General features: G+C 43.9%; 1 protein-coding gene across 2 annotated transcripts; it reads right to left on the bottom strand.

Moving 5' to 3' along the window:
- Positions 1 to 5,947: 5,947 nt before the first annotated feature.
- On the bottom strand, positions 5,948 to 22,226 carry rspo1 (R-spondin 1). 2 transcript variants are annotated; one of them, XM_084026855.1, is made up of 6 exons: positions 21,826 to 22,226; positions 17,474 to 18,050; positions 15,012 to 15,206; positions 12,591 to 12,734; positions 11,555 to 11,782; positions 5,948 to 7,337 (listed from the first exon to the last, which is right to left on the bottom strand). In XM_084026855.1, exons 2-6 carry the CDS (start codon positions 17,568 to 17,570, stop codon positions 7,141 to 7,143), a joined length of 861 nt encoding a protein of 286 aa, XP_083882981.1. In that variant the 5' UTR covers positions 17,571 to 18,050; positions 21,826 to 22,226; the 3' UTR covers positions 5,948 to 7,140. The 2 variants fall into 2 exon arrangements, with proteins under 2 accessions (XP_083882981.1, XP_083882980.1); XM_084026854.1 differs by having other exon boundaries at positions 17,474 to 18,047.
- Positions 22,227 to 23,132: the final 906 nt, after the last annotated feature.

Here is a 23,132-nt window from a genome sequence, read left to right as displayed (position 1 = left end):
TACTGAGATAATACATCCTCAGTCTGGTGCTGACACGCTAAATGAAGATGATGATATAGATACAAACGTATATATTCGTATCTTTTCGAGAGCAGGGATGATGATATTTCCTGTCGCTCTGTTGCGTTGCCTGAAGTGCCGTTATCACAACAACACAGCAGCAGCTGTGGCGGCTCCCTCTGACAGGCCGATGCTGTGCTGTGGACGGAGAAACAACAACCATCCGAGTCCCGAGCTGACACTCTGGTGCTCGTTGGCGAGGGTTGGAGTCTGCCTCTGCGGCTTGGGACGAGCTCTCCATCTCCATTCACTCCCATCACGAGGTCAAGGAGTTGAGCTCACTTGTGGGAAGCTCTTCTGCTGTCTTGTAATGAGCGCCCTCGGCAGGAAAACAAGGCCTTGTTTTTCCAGAGTTCAGGGTCGGATGCGTCCGCCGCCGCTCGGATCCAACCTCCTTTCCTACGGGTGACTGGTGACAGCGTCCTCGCTGGCGTGTTTTATATCCTCTAGGAACTGACCACCTACATACATATATAAAAAACACCACAACAGAAAACATCTCATGCTGATAAATGTGCAGTAAATGTCACAGCACATGCATTGTAATTGAATATCACACCCACACTGCATTTCTGTTCTCCTCCCCATACATTTTTGCCCTTTTTTTTAAAGGGTTTGATGTGGTTTTGGAACTAGAAGCAGTCTATTAAGTGGCGGCGTAGGAATGTGATTAATTCTTATGAAGCGATTCAGGCTCGAAACATCCTCAGGACACAAACAAATATCACTCACATCCACTATTGTCTTCCTGCGGTCGTCTCACTCTTACGCCCTTTTCAGAGAAAACCATAAAAAATCAAAATGATGAGGCCTGAAATGTGAAGAATGCTGCTTTGTTCCTGGAGAGCAAAGCAAATGTGTGTCAGCAGATTGTTATCTTCAGGTTAGGTTGAGAGCTAGAATGTCTTTGTTGACTTGTAATGTTAGAAGGAAGGAAATTCATAAAGATGTGACAGAACCAGCTCTTTCACCCGACTTTGAGGTTGTCTGGTTCAGGTGTCTGAAGGTGATGGGAGGTTTATATATATATATGTATATGTTATATAGATCGCTACCCCTCATAGTGTGCACAAATGAGCCGAAGCTGATAAATGTATTTTCTTTTTTCTTGCTTCAGCGGGAATCAAAGCTCGTCAATGAAGACGTTTGTCCTGCAGGGTGTGTTTTTGAATTTGCCTGGTGTTTTATGAAACAGACAATTTCAAATGTATGAATATTTCTTGCAGTTGCCAGTTCCCAGTTTAACTGTCGGCAGCTCGGTTGGAACAGTTGTTTGGAGATGAGATGTCTGGAATGCACAACCGTTTGAAGGAGTGGATCGACCACGATCGACTGTAATTCAAAACCTCAAGAAGATTTCAACACAATCAGATAAGCTCTCCAGCTTTTTGTCAAGGAGTGATGAATGGATGAATCCTGTTTAAAAACTACAGATACTATAGATATGATGAGATGGATCTAGATGAACACATTTCATACATTCACACGTCATGAAAGGTTTTGACTCCCTTTGGTTGGATATTCTAGGAAAGAAGAAAAAACAGAGATCAATCATAAAATGTGGGTTACTCGTTCAGCAGAGTGATGCTAGATTGTTATGACAGAATTATTTTTATTGTTTTTCTCTTCTCTTTTGGCTTTGCTGCTCTTTCCCTGTGACTGTTTGACAATCTGAAAAGGATAGAGATTTTTTATGTCTTATTTATCTTTATTTATAAGTATAACCTTCACTATGATATCACAAAAAACACAGCAAATCCCAGCATCAATTTAATACGATGATAAAGCCATATGATGTACTAACTTTTAAGTTAGAGGGGGTTATGGTGTAATAGCCCCCTCTTGTGGTTGTTTCTGTCATTGCACCACAAGACTAGAAGTTTGAATAAAATGAATTAAATGAGTTGTGTCGCCCCATATCTCGACCTCCACTCCGGAAAACCCCTAAAATTGATTTTGAGAGTGAGAAAAAATGATTTGATGATGAGTCATTTCTTTAATAATTTTAATTTTAAAAGTACATTTTACAAACCTGATTATTCAAAAATAATAATCTGAAAAGATTGTGTAAATATCATAAATGTCAATCTGTGAGAAAACATGACTTCACAGCACAGTTTGTGTTTGAGTTTTTTTGCGTGTAGTTCAGGTTTCTTTCCAAAAGGGGGCGGTACACATCAAGCATGGAATCCACCATCCTACCTTCATCTTCCAAACGTCCTCCTCTTCATCGGGAGTTCGTAACCTCCACTGAGGCCCAGACACATTTGGGTTAAATTAAGCTTTGTAAACAGATCAAAGCTCACTAATGCTGCTGCTTGCCTCCTGCATACGCCGGGTTTCCACTGGTTTATTACAACAATAATTGCTTGATACATCATTGTTTTGTCCCTGGGAAACCCTGCTTCTCTTCCTTGTGCAGTGAGCGTGGAGCCGAGAGACCCTGCAGAAGGTCCTCCTGCACAAATACCTCTCGGACACTTGAACATCTGGTATGGACGCTGAACGCTGAGATTTGTACTCACTACATCACTCTAATGCCTCGGTTATTATTTCCATTTCAAGTGACTTATCTTTTAACGAGCCTCAGATGTAGATTGGTCTCTTTCACAAAGAGCGTTGGCTTCCCTCAAAACATTGAAATAGTTGAGTTATTTTGATTTGGCGGCCATCCTTCTGTAGATATCTGTTGCCGATCAAACATGCCAGGCTGTCAGCGTTGATGTACAATTCATTTTCTCTTTTGTGGATGTCCAGATTCAGCTCCCTCAGATCTCAGGCCAGAGAGAGGGAGAGTGGTGGAGCTTCAGAGATGGAAATTATCCTGGAACAGTGGGAACGCTGACAGGACATGTCCAAGACTAATCTGTAAAGAGCTGGAAGCCACTTTATGCTGGGAGGGGGAGGGTCCAGTCCTCCATGCTGGCAGCTAATGAGACTCAGTCGGAGACTCCAGTGGCCTCAGGTCCACGAGACCTTCCCGAGACCTCAGGTCCCCGAACTCCGAGACCTCATAACCCCGAGACCTCACGTCCCCGAACCCCGAGACCTCATGTCCCTGAGACCTCACGTCCCCGAGACCTCATGTCCCAGAGACCTCACGTCCCCGAACCCTAAGACCTTAGTTCCCGAGACCTCACGACCCTGAGACCTCACCCTCACATCCCCAAGACCTCACGTCCCCGAACCCCGAGACCTTAGTTCCCGAGACCTCACGACCCTGAGACCTCACGTCCCTGAACCCCGAGACCTCATGTTCCCGAGACCTCACGTCCCCGAGACCTCACCCTCACATCCCCAAGACCTCACGTCCCCGAACCCAGAGACCTCATGTCCCTGAGACCTCACTTCCCCGAACCCCGAGACCTCACGACCCTGAGACCTCACCCTCACATCCCCGAGACCTCATGTCCCAGAGACCTCACGTCCCTGAACCCCGAGACCTCACGTCCCCGAACCCAGAGACCTCATGTCCCCGAGACCTCACGTGCCTGAACCCAGAGACCTCATGTCCCCGAGACCTCACGTCCCTGAACCCAGAGACCTCATGTCCCCGAGACCTCACGTCCCCGAACCCAGAGACCTCATGTTCCGGAGACCTCACGTCCCCAATTGAGTTTCTTATAATACGTGCAACTTTTTTATGATTTTGCAAGTCTTTTTCTGACGTCTCTTTTCTGCAGCAGCAGGACGATGTTCTCTCTTGGTAGACGAAGAAAGCAAACTTGAACTTTACTATTAACGAAGCTTCCAACTGCATCTTCCAGCCGACGCTCCACCCCGAGGTCACATGATCACACCCAGACTCCTTTGCTGATGCAGACTGTGAGATGCAGATGAGAACAGCTGAATCCTTGAGTTCACATGACTCTGGCTCACAGGCTTAGAAAACAATTAGCTTGAGTCGTAGCCTAGCGGTAACCTTTTGTTTTGAAGCAGCTGTCAGTGGGTTTGAGAGTGATATCAGGCTCTGAGCATGAGTCGTGGTGCCCCTTCTGTTTACATTGGGATCAGGGCTTTAAGTCCAGCAGACGTGGACTGGGTGTTCCCCGTTGACGTGATGTACTCCCCCGGGGTTCGGCTCAAAGGCCAAACTAAAGTAATGAAATCATTCAGTGGTAAGGATCTTGGCAAATCGAAGGGTACCCATATATATACTCTGAAGATTTACCATTCATTTCTCTTGGAAAACAGGGGAGTGGGGAACGACGGAGTGGGGAAGGGAGAGTGGGAGGTGAGGGAGAGCTCCGTCCAATGGAGCCAGGGCAAGAATTTATGGTCAGGAAGAGCGATGAATGTGTAATTTACGGTGCATACTCTACCGTTCCCCCTGCCCTCCCTTTTGGTAATGAGAAACGGCTGTTTTGTTGTCGGGGCCGAGGCATGGTACCCCCCCTCCCCCTCTCTGGCTATGACACACCATTAGTTTTTATTTCTGTCTCTGCTTTTACGAGCCCTGCCCGGGCGCCAGCGTTTGGCCGGTGATCGGGACCATCGCACCACCTCCCAAGGTGGCCTCCGGTAGCCCGAAGAAGACCCCCTTCCCCCCTGAAGCCTGAGACCCTGAACCCTCGGGGTCTTCACTGACGTCACCTGGTAAACGTCGAGTGTGAGAAGCTGCGAGGGCTTGGAAGGATTGACGTGTTGTTTGACTCCGATGACGTCTTCCAGGCTCTCATCATCCCAGACGAGACGTAAACGTCAAATCATTTATTTACCTGCCTTTCTACTGTTTTATGTTCCATATTAAATCTTTAATGCTGCGCTTCTGTGTAAATGTAATATGCCACACGTGTGGTCTCTTTGTTTACCTTCCCCTGGTAACCTCGTGTCTCATGCAACGCTATGAACTCTGGGTAATTCCCTCAGGCAAAGTTTGCAACGACTTCGGAAAGTCGGCATAAAGAGCTCAAAACGTCCTTGTCATGTATTTTGCTGCTAAGTGAATAAATGATTAATGTTCAATAACAGATTGATGATTAAATTATCCCCCATTAAGAATAATTCCTCTTATTGCTTAATTTAATAGCGCGGGTCATAAGTTTGTTGGTTATGTAACCACACTATTAATAATAATAGATTATATTTGAGAACAAACTGCAGCTATGAACTCTGACTAAACCACTTTATTTTTATATTCAGTGCACCTGAATATAATCATTTTATTGCACTTTATCTTCATTTTTAATGTACTTTAAATCATGTGGTTGTTGACGTTGTGTCCTGTCTGTCCTTATTGTTCCCAGACTGTGAAACACATAATGTGTTTTCATTTTGAGTGCAATTTAATAAGCAAAAATATGAAAATACAACCCAAAAACCAAAAACAAAATCCACGACACAGTGAAGTCTTTATAAGAATTTGTCCGTATGTGTAAAATGTGTCATACATAAATATATACAAGCGTATACGTGGCACTGGTACACAACTTTGGATGAATAAAAGGCGGATTAACTGCAGAGAAAGTCACTCCATCCAACTGAAATCAAACAAACTAATAGCAAAATCAGTGTGTGACCGAAGTTCCCATCAGCTTCCTCTGAACTTTATTGATGCTTTCACAGAATAAGCTATACATGATGATTTTAATGCTTCTTATGTTGGATGATAAACACAGTTGGACATATTCACGATCCGTAGTATGAATGAATAACGTAGCGTGGAACTTCTCGTCCTCGGGAAGAAACCAGAACTTCTCCGTGTCCGTTGCTGTCTCAAAGCGTTTCGGAGTATAAATGTGTAAAATGCGATGCTTGTTCTTGAAACATTTATAGTTGTGCAAAACAAATCCTCAGACCCTGTTGCAAACAGATGTGATTACTTGAGCAGCGGATGATTTGATGGCTTATATGATAACTCAGTGGCTTGTAGTTGTTGCTGCATATTGGATATATCACTGTGCATTTCCCCTCCTCTTGTTTTCCTTCAATCTATGAGACCGATATGAACACATTATGTGCAAAAGTAAACAAACACGTACAAACAACTAAGTTCGGTCGACAACTTGAGTTCGTGCAGAAATGCATACACACACACACACACACACACACACACACACACACACACACACACACACACACACACACACACACACAAACACACACACACACACACACACACACACACACACACACACACACACTTGTTGCATGCACAAATCCACATGCAACGACTGATGTTTTTATTCCTCTCTTTCCGAGTTATTTTCTGATAAAAACATTGAATTTCGAACAGATCTATCGAATGGTGAAACGTTTGTGTGAAGACAGAAGAGAAGGACCCGAGCCGGTAAATCCTCCTTCACCCCCTCTTAGGCTTGTTTGGTTGTACACTTCCTCCTCGTAACTACACACTGTATAGAACAGAGGTCTTCAACGGTCCCCCAAGGCTGATGGTGATCCGTGGAGGGTCTTAATAGAGGTTGTATTCATGTAAAGGTGTATTTTTTGGACATATTTAAATTTTTGTTTGGGATCAAATCGTTTCGTGGACCTGCAGTAACTCGGTGGACCCCCTAGGGGTCCCGGACCCCAGGTTGAAGATCTCTGTGTAGAAGATTTCCAGTGCCTTTCTGTTTAGTTTCATCTCACAATAGGAAATAAAGGTACAAAGACTTTCTTTGAGAGAATCCAACCACCGCTCCTCACAAACATGAAAAACAGACGAAGAACAGATTGTGATTAAAAATTGGACCGGAACAAAATACATCACAGACCAGATGAGACGGGAAGAGACCCTTCATTCATTATCAGACTTCCAGCTTGAAATCTACTTCTCAGTTCAGAGACGTGACTTGATTAGTTGCAACCTTGCGATCTTCAACGTGGCTTTGAAAGTCCAGCGTGAAAGAAAGTCTATCTGAACCAAGACACCAGTATCTTCCAGATATGTTCATCTATTCCAAAAGCTCAGAAGCCTTTATGTTTTTGCAGCAGTTCTCCAGTTCTCTTTGCATCTTCCACAATGCGTAGCAGCATTAATGCGTGTCCTTCATCACGTCGATGGTTTGTCTGTCGTGCTGCCGGCCGAGGCATCGCCTCTAGTTTCTCTCTCGGCCTCGTCCAGCAGCCGGGAGGACTTTAGCTGACCGAGCTGGTTGTGATGCTGGGAGCCGTCGTGCTCCTGCTCTGGCCTTTTCGCCTCTTCCCCCCTCCTCCCCCTCCTCCTCCTCCTCCTCCTCCTCGGCTGCCATCTTTGCCTTCTCGTCCTCGCCCGTGTCCATTCTCCCTCTCTCTCCTGGTTGGATCGTCTTGTCGATCTCCCTTACTCTTCCTCTCTGAAATGACAATACGTAGAACATTTTATTTACGTTTCACACCATCGTCAAATGTTGGATTGTAAGTTTGGCTCAACAGAATTTAAAAACCGGGATTCTGAGAGATGTGTGTCCGATCAGGTCTCGGGGATTGTGATTGTGTGGTTTTTAATACGGGCAAAAAACAACCGTGTGGTTAAACCATGCACAGCCATCACAGAATCATTCATAAATGCCAACACAATGCTGTGATGAGCCTCACTGATGGATTAAGAACAACAAATAATCATCTTAACATTTGGAAGACATCATCTTCACGTTAGTCAGTCAATCGATCCAAAGGTCCGGACGGAAATATGAGATAATTATAAGCTGTTGTTTCAATAACATGACATTCATGCTCCCCAGAGGCTGAATCTGAATCACTTTGCCGATCCCCTGACTTTTTGGCCACAAAACTTTACAGGTGTGTAGTTGAGATAAAAAATGAAGTTCCAGGACGAGTGCGGTTCGATCAAAGGTGCCAGTAGCCGGGTTTAGGAAGTGTGGAAACATCTAGCATTAGCATTTACCTCAAAGTACCTAGCATGACTGTACAGTCTTAATTTCTACTCACTAAAACACACACACTCCTCATTGCAGGTAGTCTTGGATCAGGATCCACACCTGTCACACACCTAACAGTAAAGGTCCATAAGAGGGAATAATAATAATAAAATGCAGCTCATACACCGTGAGAGCACTCCCGACAGTCAAGTGCCACCATTTTTCTGCCACATATAAATCACTTTAAAATCAAAGTGAGTTCCACACTGTCAAGGGGCCCCAATAATGGCCCCATAAAGACACGACGAGGTGTCGCAAAAGTGGAAACGGGGCATGGCGTCGAGTGTCAGATGGCTTTTGTCGAAGGCCAAGCACTCGAACGTATTGGGTTCTGTATATCCGAGGGAGTGGAGTTACTCTGGAGGATGATTGTTATGAACTTGTAGCGTTTCATATCCTGGAAACTGAGTGAAGGCGTGCCAAAGGGCTGGACAATGTTCAGGAGCAGGAGACGAGAGCAGGGCTGATGGCGCCATCGTGTTTGTCTCCTGCTGTACAGTAATAACCGTACGTCTGTGTTTATTCCCCCGCTGGCACTTTCAAACTTGTCCTACAAACAGTTATGATTCCTCGGGTTAAAGCTCACAGTTTCTCAAATTTCATCGAATACACGATTCTACACCGCCGGTGAAAATCATTATACGGAGGAGGATGTGGGCGGAGCTTTATTGTCGACTTGAAGCGAGCTCCGTCCCACACAAACAGGGATAAGTCATCGTTTTAGTGCCAAAATCACAAACTGAAGACGTGATTTAGTGAGTTGGCTCAAATCATACGAGAAGAATAATGTGTCCGACATCAGTCATAGGTCGTCTCGAATCAATGAATATAAACTGTTGCCCATAAAGTTTGTTTTCAGGCACAATCCTCTGTTTATTATGACGGCATATAAGGGAGAGGGGGGCAATATTCCAAGAAAATGGCTAATTTACCACTTTATAAACCCGCAAATTTGCTGATGTGCTAACATCCCATGAATGTTTATTATTACATTATTCTATTTAGTCAAATTAATATATCCCAACGTGTGACCACGCCACGTTAAGGTCCTTAGGTTGATGGTTATTGTTGGTTTTATTCATATGAGGTCAAATTGTCATCTTATGGGTGTTTATTGATCGGGCGGTTGGGCTAAGATGCTAGTGGTAGCTTTTACTTGTTGTCATAGCAACGGCAAACATCCGGTGTTAGCGGGAACCAAGCAACTTGTTTATATCGGTGATATATATTTATAAACTTAGCCGCTTTAAAACACTAGACATTTGCAAATTACTCCAACTTAATGGGCGACCCTTTACATATATATAGAAATATAGATATATATGAGCATTTATGGCCACCATTCAAACACTGGCTTCATATTGAGCTGTTATAGTTTAAATTTCTATCCATCAGGCAGAATAAACGGGAGGGAAGTGTCCTCACGCACACTCTGCAGCATCTGAGCTGCCTGTCAGGACTTAATTACTTCTCCAACACATCATTAATGGAGCCAAGAGAGGGGGACTCCATCAGTTTTATGACGGCCCTGATTGGATCGCATCTCCATCCAAGCTAAACAATTTTTGCCTGACAAATGCAATAACACATCCAGAAAAGTTCTGTTTTCGCGTGAGACCCCGTGTTCGGGGGAAAAAAGGGGAAGAAATTGCAGCCAGATCAACACAAAGCGTGAGTTCTGCAGACCACTAAATCACTGATGTTATACAATGTCTGCCCCCTGTGTTTTACACAGCCGGCCTGCCAGCCGACTCCCACAGTCCGATCCACAGCTGGGCTCTTTGCTCTCTCCTCTCTTTTATAATTTTACCCACATGAACTTATTCACCGGAGTCATGGTACCATCACCCAGGAGTTACCTCACGGAGGAACATTAATTCCTCTGCATTCTGGCAGCAGTCTTATTCTCATGCCAAAGTATTTAGCGGGCAGAAGAAGAGGAAAAACAGCCGACGATTTCACAATTCATAACAGCTTCTGTGACTCATCACTCGTCGGGTGACACCTCACATGTCATCCTTGCCTTTTTCTGAGACGACCTACCTTTTTGCTCCAAGTTTTTGGAAATTTGGCAGTGTGCAGCAGTTTTCACGGGGCAGTTTATAATATTTCACTGATAATTATTCTTCTGGACCCGTTCTTTCCAGGATGCAGCAGTAAATTTGCTTGTCATTTTTCAAAGTGTGCTGTCACAGAGAAGATCCCGCTCCCCACTGAGCAATTACAAGCCTCCCCTTCCCTCCAACACGACCGCAGACCTATATGGGACGCTGTCAGACCTCTTTAGACTCCGAGGCCCTATATAGGGAGCGCTCCCGAGTAGAGGATGCAAGCCTCCTACATGTTTACTCACATATATCCAGGCAAAATCATCTGTTACATGTTGCAACATCTTTGCGGTTGCCAACGCTGTGCAAATAAGAGTTGCGCAACGAGGCTGCTTGTGCCTGAATTCCCCAAAGCGTGCCACCGTCCAATAAAGGCTTTAAATGCTGCTCGTTTACAATCCTCCCACTCCTTGTAAATGAGGTTCGGTTTCCAACTTTGGTTACAAAGTGGGCACGTTACGTAAAATAGATTAGTGTATGGTGACATTTAGAGAGGGAGACGTTTTCATGAGCAAAAACCTCCTTTAGTTGGAGACCGAACCCCTATAGCTTTGTTCTATCATCCCAACCGACGGTGAATGTTTTCTCACGAGGACGAGACGTTAAAAAGGAAATTGTTTTTGTTGCACTTTTCATCCAATAAACTGTCGTCCAGATCCGTCGTTTCGGAGCTGCGATGGCGGGGTCAGGAGCGGCTGATAAGCTGCTGTGAGAAGCCGATGATGGCCGCTGACTGGCGAGAACGTCCGTTAACCTGCCGTGTGGATGATAAGAGCCCAAGCAAACATGTCACGGCTGTGTAAACCTCACGCTCCGACGGTCGGCAGAAACAAATAGCTCTTTCGGGTCTCTGATCCTCGCCCAGCTTCGCAGAGAGCGTAACGCCGCCCGCCCGCCCTTCATCTGCTTGGCTCGTGGACGGCGTTTATTGTTTACATGCTGAGAAGTGGAGAGATTTCTGTTTCCTTCATTGAGCTCAAACCAAACCCCAATCAGCAGCTCAGAGAGGCGCTGTGGGAACGCCGGGCCTTTTAGGTGGTCGGGGGATGGTTCCACCAGACCAGAGGGTCTCAACTGCTGGGTCAGGACCCAAAAGTAGTTTTACCTGGGCAAAAAAAGTCCTGTGCTTTTATTTTGAAGAGGATTTGTATCTCTTCACACTTCCAGAGTGCAGTGTTGGTTGTCATAGATTCAGTGATGGTCTCAGCTAAAGCTTTTTGAATTTACTTCTCAGTAGTTGCACTTTTTTATTTCATGTATTTTTTGTATATTTTGAGTCTGTTACAAATGGCTGAATAGACTTTAACAGAACAATGTTTGTTATATATTCAAGTAGTTCATGAAATGCATTTGAAATGCGTTTTCCTCGATGTGGTCGCGGCTCGTCATTAAAGGGATGAAGGTGGACGAGACGTCACGTTAATGGTGGATGAAGCACGTGGACTTCATTAAGTCAGCTGATTTTTTTTATTAGAAGTACTAACATGTCAGTGGATCTGTTTCCTGCAGGATTCGTGTTTTTACCTCTCGGGACGCATGGCGTCTTGGTCACGACGCACTTCCTCCTCTCCGTCTGCGGAGCGCAGGTCGGCGAGGCGGTGAGCGGCGTGGTCGAGTCGAGGCCGTGGATCTGCAGGAGCGGCACGCGAACGCGAGACTGCGAGCCTTTCTTAAATCCACATGTTTTGTTCTTCTTCGTACAGGAAGCCCATTGGCTCCACTCGCCCAGCTCGCACTCTGCAGTGCGCTGACCTGGAGGAAAAAAACACCAAGGTAATGAGTGAATGGTCCACAGCTGCAGCGCCTCACATTTGTTTCACAGCCTCCACGTCTGCTTTTTACAGCTCAGCAGTTTTAGCTCAAAATAATGACTTTAAGTAATTTCCAAATCTGAAAGCAATTTAGTATTTTTTTGGTTGTTTTGGTTGGCTTGAGAGGGACAGACTGAGAGGATCGCTGTGAACCTGAAAATGTACCAACGCATAAACGCACTCACAGCAAAGGCTCTGTTGGTGACTTTCATCCATTTACATCCACAACGCTTCTACCCAGAGAGACTTATAATAAGTACATTTGTAATATAATAGTAATAATAATAATAATAATCCACCTTTTTATGATCTTCTTATAATTTTCAATAACAACGAAAACAAAAAGAGGGGGAAAGAACAGATGATTCTTAAGATTTCACTTCCACTTGTCCAGACTATTGAACGTAATAATAATAGTAATAGTAATGATCATAATAATAATAATGATCATAATAATAATAATTATCATAATAATAATAATAATAATATATTTTATTATCATTATTATTAGCATTTTGTAAGGTGTTCTTTAAAGGCGCCAACAAATAAAATGTATTGTTATTATATTATTATTATTATTGTTAATGTTATTATTGTTGTTGTTATTATTTATTATAATTATTATTATTATTATTATTAAGTCAACATGTGGCCCAAGTGAGATATATTTCCTGGTTCATCACAGGAGCATTAAAACCTGCTCATGGCTAATGTTTTGAAATGAGGGTTAAAGGTCAAAGGTCACTCACCGACACACTCCATGGTCTCGTTGGCGGTGCGCTGGCCTGGAGGGCAGCTGACATAACATCGCCCACTGTGTGAATACAAGCCCTCCTTACATTTTGTGCAAAAATTGCGATTGAAACACGCTTCACAATTGTCTATTTTACATTCTGAAAGACAAAAAGAAGAGGATCAAATCATTATACGTGACATTGTGTTTGTGTTCATTTTTATGAGCTTCAGATGCCGAGTTTTTATCTCGTTTGGGATCATTTCCAGTAGAAACACAGAGATCGCTTTGCCTTTACTAGAATATTCATTGTATTGTTGGCTGAAAAAGCAAATGGTTATCCAGAGACAAGACAAGTGGGATTTTATTTCCTCTGAGAGGTTTATTATTGATGAAACAACACATGGTCTATTAAGAGGGAATAACACTCGTCTTCCCTTAGAAACACATGCACCACAGGCCTTGTTTTTTCACTGTGAACGAGGAGTGTATTGCTAGACTGGGTTCCTCAACAGTTTCTGCTCTCCTCAGATTCTCCAGTCAAACAATTGTTAAGGACATTTGCATAATTACAGATAAAAATAGACATCTTAAAAGACCACAGAAAGCTTTTGTGTCGTTTCTAAAGGGGCATCTTTATTCTAATGAAGAAGAGTGGAGGGAGATCTAAATCCCTGTCGATATTTCTATACAGGAAATGATCAGATTCAGACTTCATAATTATTTAACCTACAGTCCACTCTGCAGCTGGTCCGATGCCACGGTCATAATGACATAACTCGGTTCTTTCCTCCTGATCCAATGACTATTTTTAAGCCCCCGACAACCAAATGTGACATTACTGACGTTTGTATCCTCACAATGGAAGACGAGACCTTACAAGGATGTATGAAGTCAGATCATTGGATTGTAACCCAGTGAAGCCACTGATTAGATTTTGCTGATGAAATTCTGCCCTCGCTGCAACAAATTGTTGAATTTGTAACAAATGATCCAATATTTTGATAAAAAAAAAAAAAACTCCAATTATTATAATAATAATAATAATTCAAATATTGTTCGTTGGACTAATGCACCAAACCGCATAAGGAAAATAATATAAATGTCTCAGCCTGTACTTTTAAATGATATGAATAAAATACAGATTATGTGTGTAAAACACAGTATCGTCAGCAAAGAAAGGAAGTTTGACGTGGAAAAGGAGTGTATATGCATGTTTATAAGATTAGCGTATACATGGGAATAAAAGAGCTGAATGTAGTGCCTATGGTTAGCATTTTATTCTGGTCTGGTCCTGGTCTTGACTTACAGCCTATACACCCTGAATACCTTTAGATATAGTGGATCCAGGGTTGTAAATGGACAGAATGCTCATTACAATGTGAGATTTAAAAATAAAAAGACCTGTAAGCATCTCTGCTTTGATGTTATGTAAACCTGAGAGAAAATATGATTTAGCACATCTGACAGGTATTAGGTGATGCAGGAATGGCCAGTCAAGGAAACATTTTTAAAGACAGGAATAGCCTGCATTTTTCTTCCTGCAGCAGAAAATCACAACCGGCTGACGGGCACGATCGCTGCACTAAGTTGAAGCCACGAATATCATTAAACTTTAATCATTAGAGTCTGTTATTGAGGTAAGAGATGTTTTACTGTTCGTAAAATGATCATTCACTAAAAATAAACCTTTTCCATAGTTACTTCAGAGACTAAACAGACGATGATGATACAGAATGAATGTATCCGCTGAGAAATGCGTGCAAAAAGAGAAAAATAAAACAGACCTGGCATGAACTTTGCACACGAGGGTCAATAAAAAGCACAGACTCAAAAACAAACAAGAATGCTTTTTAAATGTTATTGTTTGGGATTTAGTTTCCAGTCGTGTTTTCTGCCGCCACGCAAGGAGAAACAGACTGAGGTGCTGGCACACTGCGAGCGTGGCCATCCCTTCATCCACCTTTCAAATGAGCCAAGTCGGCCTACAACCGTAATGAAGACCAATTCAGTTAAAAGTTCTACTTACTTTCCCTCTGGTTCAGCAAATACTTTGCTGGATTAAGTGGTTATTTGTTTTTCCTTGCAGTAGTAGATTCTTATTCACTCGCACGCATTGAAAAATGCAGATTTGTTGTGGAATAAGATAAAGGGTGTAGCAAATGGTAGGCATCGATATTCTTAAAATGTCCAAATGAGAAACACGAGAGAGAGAAAGCAGCAGGGTTTCCCTCATGTTGCACACAAACGGGGACGACGAGCCAAAGACAAACAGATCGTTTACACGTCTGCAGGCCTGATTTCACATCAGGCTTTTATCGCACAGCCGGCCGGTGCCAAGTTAGCTCAAGCCTGCCTGTATTTGGAAGTTTACAGATGTGCATCTAGATAATGTCAGCTGGTCAGAAAAGTCCAACAACACAAAGCAAAAACTCACGGGTGCATCTGTTGTTGCCTTCTGGGTTCCTCATGCCGAAGTATCCCAGAGGGCAGGAGGCGAGGCACACGCCGATCTGCCGGATGTCGTTGCGCTCCAGGAAGATGAAGAGTTTGGGCCGACATTTAATGCAGCCGTTGTACTCGGAGCATCGCTCACAGCCTTTGGGGCAAGATGGCGGCCCCTCGGTACTAACTGTGGAGGCGTAATACACAGAGGGAGGAACGGTCAGGTTAAAGGAAGACTTCAGCCCCCAAACATGACCATTTTTATATCTGTGTCACCATCAAGAGAAGAAGCATCTCTCAATCTTATATTATGACTTCAGATGTTCCGATACCGATACCAGTGTGTTTAAAAAAAAAAGAAAACGATCATTCTACGCCTGCATGACTGTGATATGTGATATGATGATCATTGTGTTGAGGCCTGGCTCAGGTTAAACCCTTTGTAAAACATGAATGAATACAGCAAATGGAAGCCTTTTATTTTTAAATAGAACAGTATAAAACAGCAACTTCACTAAATAAATAAAGGAATAACTGTTTTAAGAGCGGCAAATAAGAAGAATGTGAAAGCCAACGGAGTTAACCAGTAAATAAATTCCTATTTCTAATAAATCACGTGGTATCGGACTCCAGTACTCGCCGATACCGATGCCAGCATTTTCTGTAGTATCGGAGGCATTTCCTATATTGGTATCAGAATCGGAACGACTCTAATTATGACATAAGAGTTACTGATATACAAATGGTCATTTTGAGGTATTTATGTAGGCTGCAGAAGAGCAGAAATGGATTTTAAAAATTAAAAGGGCATTCTGTCCACGAGAAGAACGTCGGGGCAACTTTAATATTTTGTTGGCATCTCCGGAGATCCGGCTGTAAAAACCTGCCGGTGCTTTATCACTTCAACACGCACGGGTTAACGCTCGCAGCTTAATCTCGCCGGGGGTCCGGGGGTCTGGGGGCCAAACATCTTTGTTTGAACAGTTACTCACTGTTTACTTCAAACTGCCTCGCCAGAGATCCTTAACAGATTTTCATTTGGAGAAATCAGGGTAATTGGGTCTGACAGCCGAGCGAGAGGCAGTCACAAAATCAGCGCGAGCCAGTCAACTTCACATGAGGCCTTCTACTGCGGTCGGTCTGGGAATCAGAAAACTGCAGCAGCGACAGACACGGCCAATCAAATCCCGCCGTTGTTTTCCTACAGCGGTGCAGCTCAGCGAGGATCCCCCTCAGTGTGAGAAAGCACGGCACTTCATGTCCTTTTGTAAAAACCCGGACGCTCAGACATGAATCAAATCCCCTGAAAGCAACAGCCGGTGTTTCACACTGCAACGCACGCAACCACGGCATCTAAATCATTCCGAGGAGCTTCCTTTTTTTTTTCTTTGCAGGAGCCATTCGACAAACCCGCAGTCGTCAGACTTGATTAACATTCCTGGACTGTATCAGTTCTAGAGATACGTATTTTTCACACAGCGATCCATCTGCCTCCCGGGAGAGGAGGCAAGACGCTAAAAGCGTTAAAAGGTTTTCTCCCGAGTCAAGGTAACCTCACATGCAGAAGTTAGAGCCAAGTGATGTTGCTCACTATCACAAATGAAGAAAAAAACACACAAATAATGGATCGGGGGAGCGTATGAATCAGAGACGTGGGGGATTAATAAAGAGAGCGACTCTGATCAAGTAAAGCAAAGGTGTTTATTTCCGATCTGGAGGCCTGAGCTGCTCATGGAACTGCCGTGTGACCCGGATCCTTCTGTCCTCGTTATGAGAGACAAACTGCGGCGTTGCATGTATACGTGTGAGCGTATATTCCATTTGTAACCGTCGGACCACAGTCCTTCCTCCCCAGCGTGTGTGATTCTAATAAAACCCACATCTGCGGTCAGTCATGGTATTATGTGAATTCTGCTTGGGCTGAGCTTGGCATTGGCTGAAAGCTCCTTGTGTGTAAAGGAAGAATTATTTCAAAGCTGACAGTAACACCAGCGCTGAGGCTCTAAGGCCGGAGATATACTGCGAGTCGGGGGCCGAGCGCCATCTTTGTGGTTGCATGAGGTCAGAAAAATGCTTCCAACAACACCGGCAGCACGGTCCAACTCAGAGCTTAGGAACTGTCAGGTACTCATTCCACGACGTGCCCACGGAGCCAGACGCACCAAGAGAAGAAGAGTGATGGCTTTGAAGGCGAATCCATCAAAGAAAAGCCTCTATAAACAATCCTAATACCCATAAAAGTTAAAGTAGAAGCATTATCTTCAGAAAGAGGAGGAAAGAGGAGAACGCTGAACCCGACGTAACCCGGCTCAGAAAAACAAACAAGTAGGATGGAGGGAAAATAAACAGCAATGTTACCATCACATCGTGAAATGTTTAGCAGACGTTCACCGCTGTGACTCGTGCATAAACGGAAAGGCAGCGGTGATGAAGAGGAAGAGGAAAACAACTCACCACGTCTCTGCCGTCTCGCCTTGGAGAGCTTCAGAGCATCGCTGTGACCCATGGAGCCGAGGAAGATCATCGCCAGCGCCACCAGTCCCAGCTGCATAGTCCCTGTAGCCTCCCCGGCCACGCAGGGTCCCCCCCTGAGACCAGATGGATCAGGTGGGGGGGGCCCTTGTCCTCTGTGGGGGCAGGTGGATCCCTCTGCTGCTGCTGGGATAAGATGATCCCTCCTCTCTCTCCTGCTCTCTGTAGTCTCTCTCCCTTCCTTCCCCGGACTCTAAGTCTGTGTGGTGGAGGGTGATGCTGCGGTCGCCAGTCCAAACAAGCCTGAGGCAGGACGAGCCATCACGCTGCTGGGAGTAATGGGAGAGGGGAGAAGACAGCGCGGGGTTGTAGGATGGATGGGGGGTGGAGAGGAGGAGAGAACGGAGAGGATGTTGTCCAACTTCTGGTGGTTCAACCCATGAAGCTCGGGGCGGGCTGGCAGGGAAACAGGCGGGTTTCCTCTGAGCTCACCAGCATGCGTCTCACTGGAACACCACGGATGCTTGTGTGACACCACATCTGCGTGGACCAGGACCTGCTGAGAGAAGAATGAGGAGGAGGAGACAGATGGGCAACAGGTTCAGGAGCTGTTGGACAGAGTGCATGTTGGGTAATACGCTTGTTGATGCTCGATACCTCATGATAAATATGAACAGACTGGAAACAGCTATGAGTATCAGCCTTCCAGCCCCTCTAAAGCTCACGGATGAACTCATTACATATTGTTTATTTAATCAGCAACAAATGAAGCTTCAAAAGCAAGTTTTACTTTCAGTTATGTGTCAAAGGATGACTTGGCCGGACTCAGTGAGTCGCTGAAGTCTCTCTAGCAGCTGCACCTCAGACCTGCTGTCAAAGCCGGGTCAAAGGTTATAGATCAAGTACAACTATGTACTGATAATACAAGTAGGGGCAGGAGATTAGAGTCCCAATCTAAGAAATGAATCTCCATAACTCCTGACGACTGGCCGAGAGATAATCCAAGAAACAGTCAACTTGCAACTTGTATTTCTAAGCTTTTGGACTTTCGTTTTGTTCCCTTTGGATGGAGACACGCTCGTTGTTTCCTTTGTTTCATGTCTGATTTTACGAGCGAGGTATCGCTCTCCTCACCTTTTTAATCAGAGAACACGGATAAGCATCATAACATTCCCCAAAATGTGCAACTATTCCTTCAAGATGTTTCCCCAGTACTACAAGTATGACATCAGTGTGCTCCCAACACCTTTACATACTCGAACCCGCAACGTTCATCTGGAATAAAAGAAATCAGGGTTTTGGCCTTAAAGTGGAACTCAAATGAAAAATGCCTTTTTAACCCTTTCAGATCATATTGTGCACCAATTTAACAATAAAAAAATATAATCTTTGATATCAATATCATCTTTTTCTTCCTGGAAAACAAATTATGATACATGCTTGCATCAAACAATAACATCATGACCAATCTGCAACTTCTTATCGATCAAATCAACGGCTTCAACATCAGAAATCTGTATCTGAAGAACTAAAAACCACAAACACTTCAGTGTCGTTGCATTTCAAGCTGTATTTAGTCTCCGATTATGAACTGAGCATGTTTAGTCTTTTGCAAATACAGTGAAGTCACACACACACACACACACACACACACACACACACACACACACACACACACACACACACACACACACACACACACACAGATAGTTAGATAGTGTCACACACTGCCCGTGTTGCAGCTCTCGTGTGAGGAGGTCCTCCCTCAGCCCAATAAACACTAATAGGACCATATTTGGCCGTTGAGTCAGTTGTGGCTCTGAATCACATTCTTCCAGCAGGCAATATTACATTATTTGTTCAAGTATACACAAACAAATCATAGATCAAAGATGCCATCTTTAAAAAGATTTCAAAAGCAAGCACATCCCTTTTGAATTGTATTTCTAACTGGTACAAAATAGATAATGACGAGACACTGAGAGCAGCTGTTAAAAACCATTTCAGCTGGAATATCGTTATTATTAAATTAAATTGAAACTATTGAGTTAAACGTTAATGTAGCATTAAGTTATTTCTTGAGACAAACTGAAGAGTTTTGAGTAATGCCGCTTGTAAACGAAGGCATCTGTCGAGTGAGTCACAGAATACAACATTTCTCAAGACTCGCATTGAAATAAAAATTCCATTTCTAATCATAACAATCCCATGGCATTGCTTAAAACCCAGCCGAGGACAAGGGCCACGTGTTTTCCTCTCCTAATTGGGAAAACTCTCTTCTTCCCCCACCAGCACGTTTATTGACTTCTTAACCCTTAATGACTCACGATGTCACCGACGCCTCTCGGCTAAAGTCATATTTACAGGAAGGAGCCAAGAGCGATGCGGTGCGAGCAAGCCGGTCTTCTGCAGCACCTGTTACTTCACAGAGTGTTGATTGGAGGGGGGGGCATGCTAAGTGTCTGGACCACTCCGAGACATAACCTTCCCAGCACTTGAGTAACTCAAGACATGTGCCAGAGCCTCTTTCATAACCCGGCACAAACCTGCCAGAAGCTCACCTCAGCCCATCCATGTCTGCTCTCACAGCGGCCCCAGATAATAGACGGGGCCGGCCTGTTGACTCGCTGCAGAGAACCTTTCCTTTCATTCAGCTGAGCTCGACGAAACCAATCCCCTTCTCATCAAATAGTCAGGAGATTAAATGGCCTCCTTTTTTGTAAGTCCTAAGTTTTGATCCATCAATTATTCAAGCGGTGAAAGGGAGCTCCCACACGGGGGATTTATTGAACTGCCACAAACTCTGAGCTCAGAGTTACAAATGCAACCTGTCGGCGACCTTTGCTGCCTGCCGGTGAACCCTACGACACTTATATTTCAGAAGAGAATGGATAACATACGTGCATCAATCACACACTAACGGAATGACTGCATCATGTGAAACAAGAACCACAGACGAGGAACGGGGAGAGAAAAACCTGGTAGATATTTCACTGCGAGATCAGTTATTTTCCCTCACATAGACGCTAATGACCCAAATGTTCCCACAAAACCACAAAACAATTTTCTTTTCAAAATGTTTTTTTTTTTTTTAAAGTTAAGCGAATCGGCTAAATGGACTCCTAAACGACACTAAGCGGTACGATTCTGGCTTTTGAATATGCCAACTGTTTTTCCTGTCAGTTACTAACAAAAGCTACAGGAATTTGTGGGAAGTTATTGATGTTTGATTTATTTTGATATTTGTAAAAAAAAGCCATCATTTTCACATCAAAGCCATAAACGCTCGCCAACCAATGAAAAACAGAGAGAAGAAGAAGAATATGGAATAAAGAATGGAGTGTTGACCGAGGTTTTTGTAAGAAGTAGTCACCCCTTTGCTCTCAACACCTTTGAATCCAAATCTGTGGCTGAGAAGCAGCGTGTCCACCTCAGAGAAACACCTGGCTGCACCAACAGAAGCCTCCGCCAGTCTGGTAATCACTTCCAGTTCCTCCTCGGCCCTGCGGCATCAAGACTGTCAGGCGGGCGAGAGGTCAAACGTGCAGCAGTTGAAAAACACTCAGAAGAACATCGCCGGCCTCTTCCTCCAATCAAACCCCACCAGACTCTTTCTTTCTGGGGTTTTTTTTCGTGGAGGACTAAAGCCGACGGCTCCAGCAGTCAAGAGTGTTGATCTTGCAGAGCTGCAGTTGAGCTCGGCTTTACTTTGGAGACTCTCACACCATGCTGGATTACAGCTGTTTGTGTTGCACCGCTCCTCCTCGGGGAGAAGGGAAATCAAAAGCAGATCCTCACCTGCCCCCGGTCCAGCATCTCTGCCCTTTATTTCAAAAAGAAAAACACTCTGCCTGGCACTTTAAAACTGGGGCTGACTCTAGATGACAAGTGTGTGTGTGTGTGTGTGTGTGTGTGTGTGCGTGTGTGTGTGTGTGTGTAGATGCTATAGAATCCTCAACACACAGTATGTAAACGACGTTCACCATTGGTCAAAAACACGACGTGCTGAAATGAAGGAATGCGTTTAAAGATTGAGTTTGTGTGGAAATCTATTTGAGGAGAAAAAGTGACATCAGCACTAATGATGTCAAAATGAGGCACTTAGAGTCTGAAATATAACAATATAACCAGATGGAGACTTGTTACTGAGCGCGCATTAGACACGCGTAAAATAGTTATAGTTAGGCTATAATAATAAAAATAACGATAATGATGCTCAATAAACACATTTAAAGAAAACACAGTTCTAGATAAGTTCAAGCCCACATTAAGATGAATTCATAATGAGCCAGGCAAAGCCACATGGTGAACCCAGAAGAAGAAGATGAACCCACCTGCACAGCGGGGTCTCCGGGTAAAGCTGCTCCTCATGAAGCGGTCGGGACTCAATTTCCTTTTTTATGAGGCAAAATCCGTTACTTGTTTGGTCACAAAGAACTCCTCCTACAGGATACCCCCATGCAACTTCTCTCATCATTTAAAAAGACGTAAGAGTTCGTTTCTCTCCACGTCTGTCACCATCCCGACGCACGAGGAGAAGAAACACTGCATTAAGAAGAAATCCCTCCAGTAAAAGACCATATGCATGAAAAAAATCTACATATATGAAGTCTGCTCCGATGAACTCAGTCACTCTTTTATTATGCTCATTCTGAGTGTCTCGGCTCCGGCGGTCAGGGCGCGTGTTTGCACTGGATCTCCCTGCGAGCTGCGCTGTTTAAATCCACTTTGGAGCGTCGCGCTGCATCCAACTCACACCAGCACTTGGAAGCCGTGACATTTGCATCCAAAAAAGCCCAGCCACTGCCAACGGGCATTACAGGCCCCACCCCTCCAATTCTCACTGCGAGATGAAAAACCTGCGGTGGACTTGTGTGAGTGTTGCTGCTGAGCTGATGGTGGACGCCAATTCACACTCATTCCCCCTCGGTTCATTCAGTTTGATGAAGAGTGTTCTTTATGGACTGGGCCTTCACGGAGAGAACATTAAATATAATACAGATCCCACATAAAGTAATGGATGCCTTCATATCTTATTATTTCATCCCACTTATTAATGACCTTCAGCGTCTGGAAGTGACTTTTATATATTTTATACCTCCAGGTTCATGTTGATTCTGCAGCCGCTTCTGATTTAACCTGAATTCAGCAGAAAGCAGAGGCTCTTTATTTCATTCGTGCAACCTTTATTTAACCACATAACCATCCATGCAGCAGATATACACATACTCTCAGAAATCATGTTAGAAATGAGAATAAAACAAAGTATGATAAGCAGAGAACAGAAAGAGACAGTGGATTAGTGGATCAGTGGTTCATAAATGAGTTTTTTAAATCTACTTCAAGTTATTACGTTATTCAAAAACATGTTATGAATATTAGATAACTGTAGGTTTCTCAACGTATAAATTTAAGCTGAAAAAAAACCCCAATTTGATAAGATAATATGGAAATCTTGAGGTGAATCCAGTGTCATCGCTGCTAATTTGGTCTCTCCCAGAATAAAACATAAATAAAAATAAAAACCATTTGAATAATCAGATATCAGGAAGTCCATTTCCTTGTTTTCCAACCAGGGGCCATAAACAACAACTGTTGGAGATGGTGCAGACGGCATTCTTTGTTTGGAGACTGTGACATT

The sequence above is a fragment of the Eutrigla gurnardus genome, assembly GCF_963514095.1.
Source record: "Eutrigla gurnardus genome assembly, chromosome: 14".
In the NCBI taxonomy this organism is placed as follows: Eukaryota; Metazoa; Chordata; class Actinopteri; order Perciformes; family Triglidae; genus Eutrigla; species Eutrigla gurnardus.
Note: the sequence above shows the minus strand (reverse complement) of the source record. Positions and strands in the feature narration are given on the sequence as shown.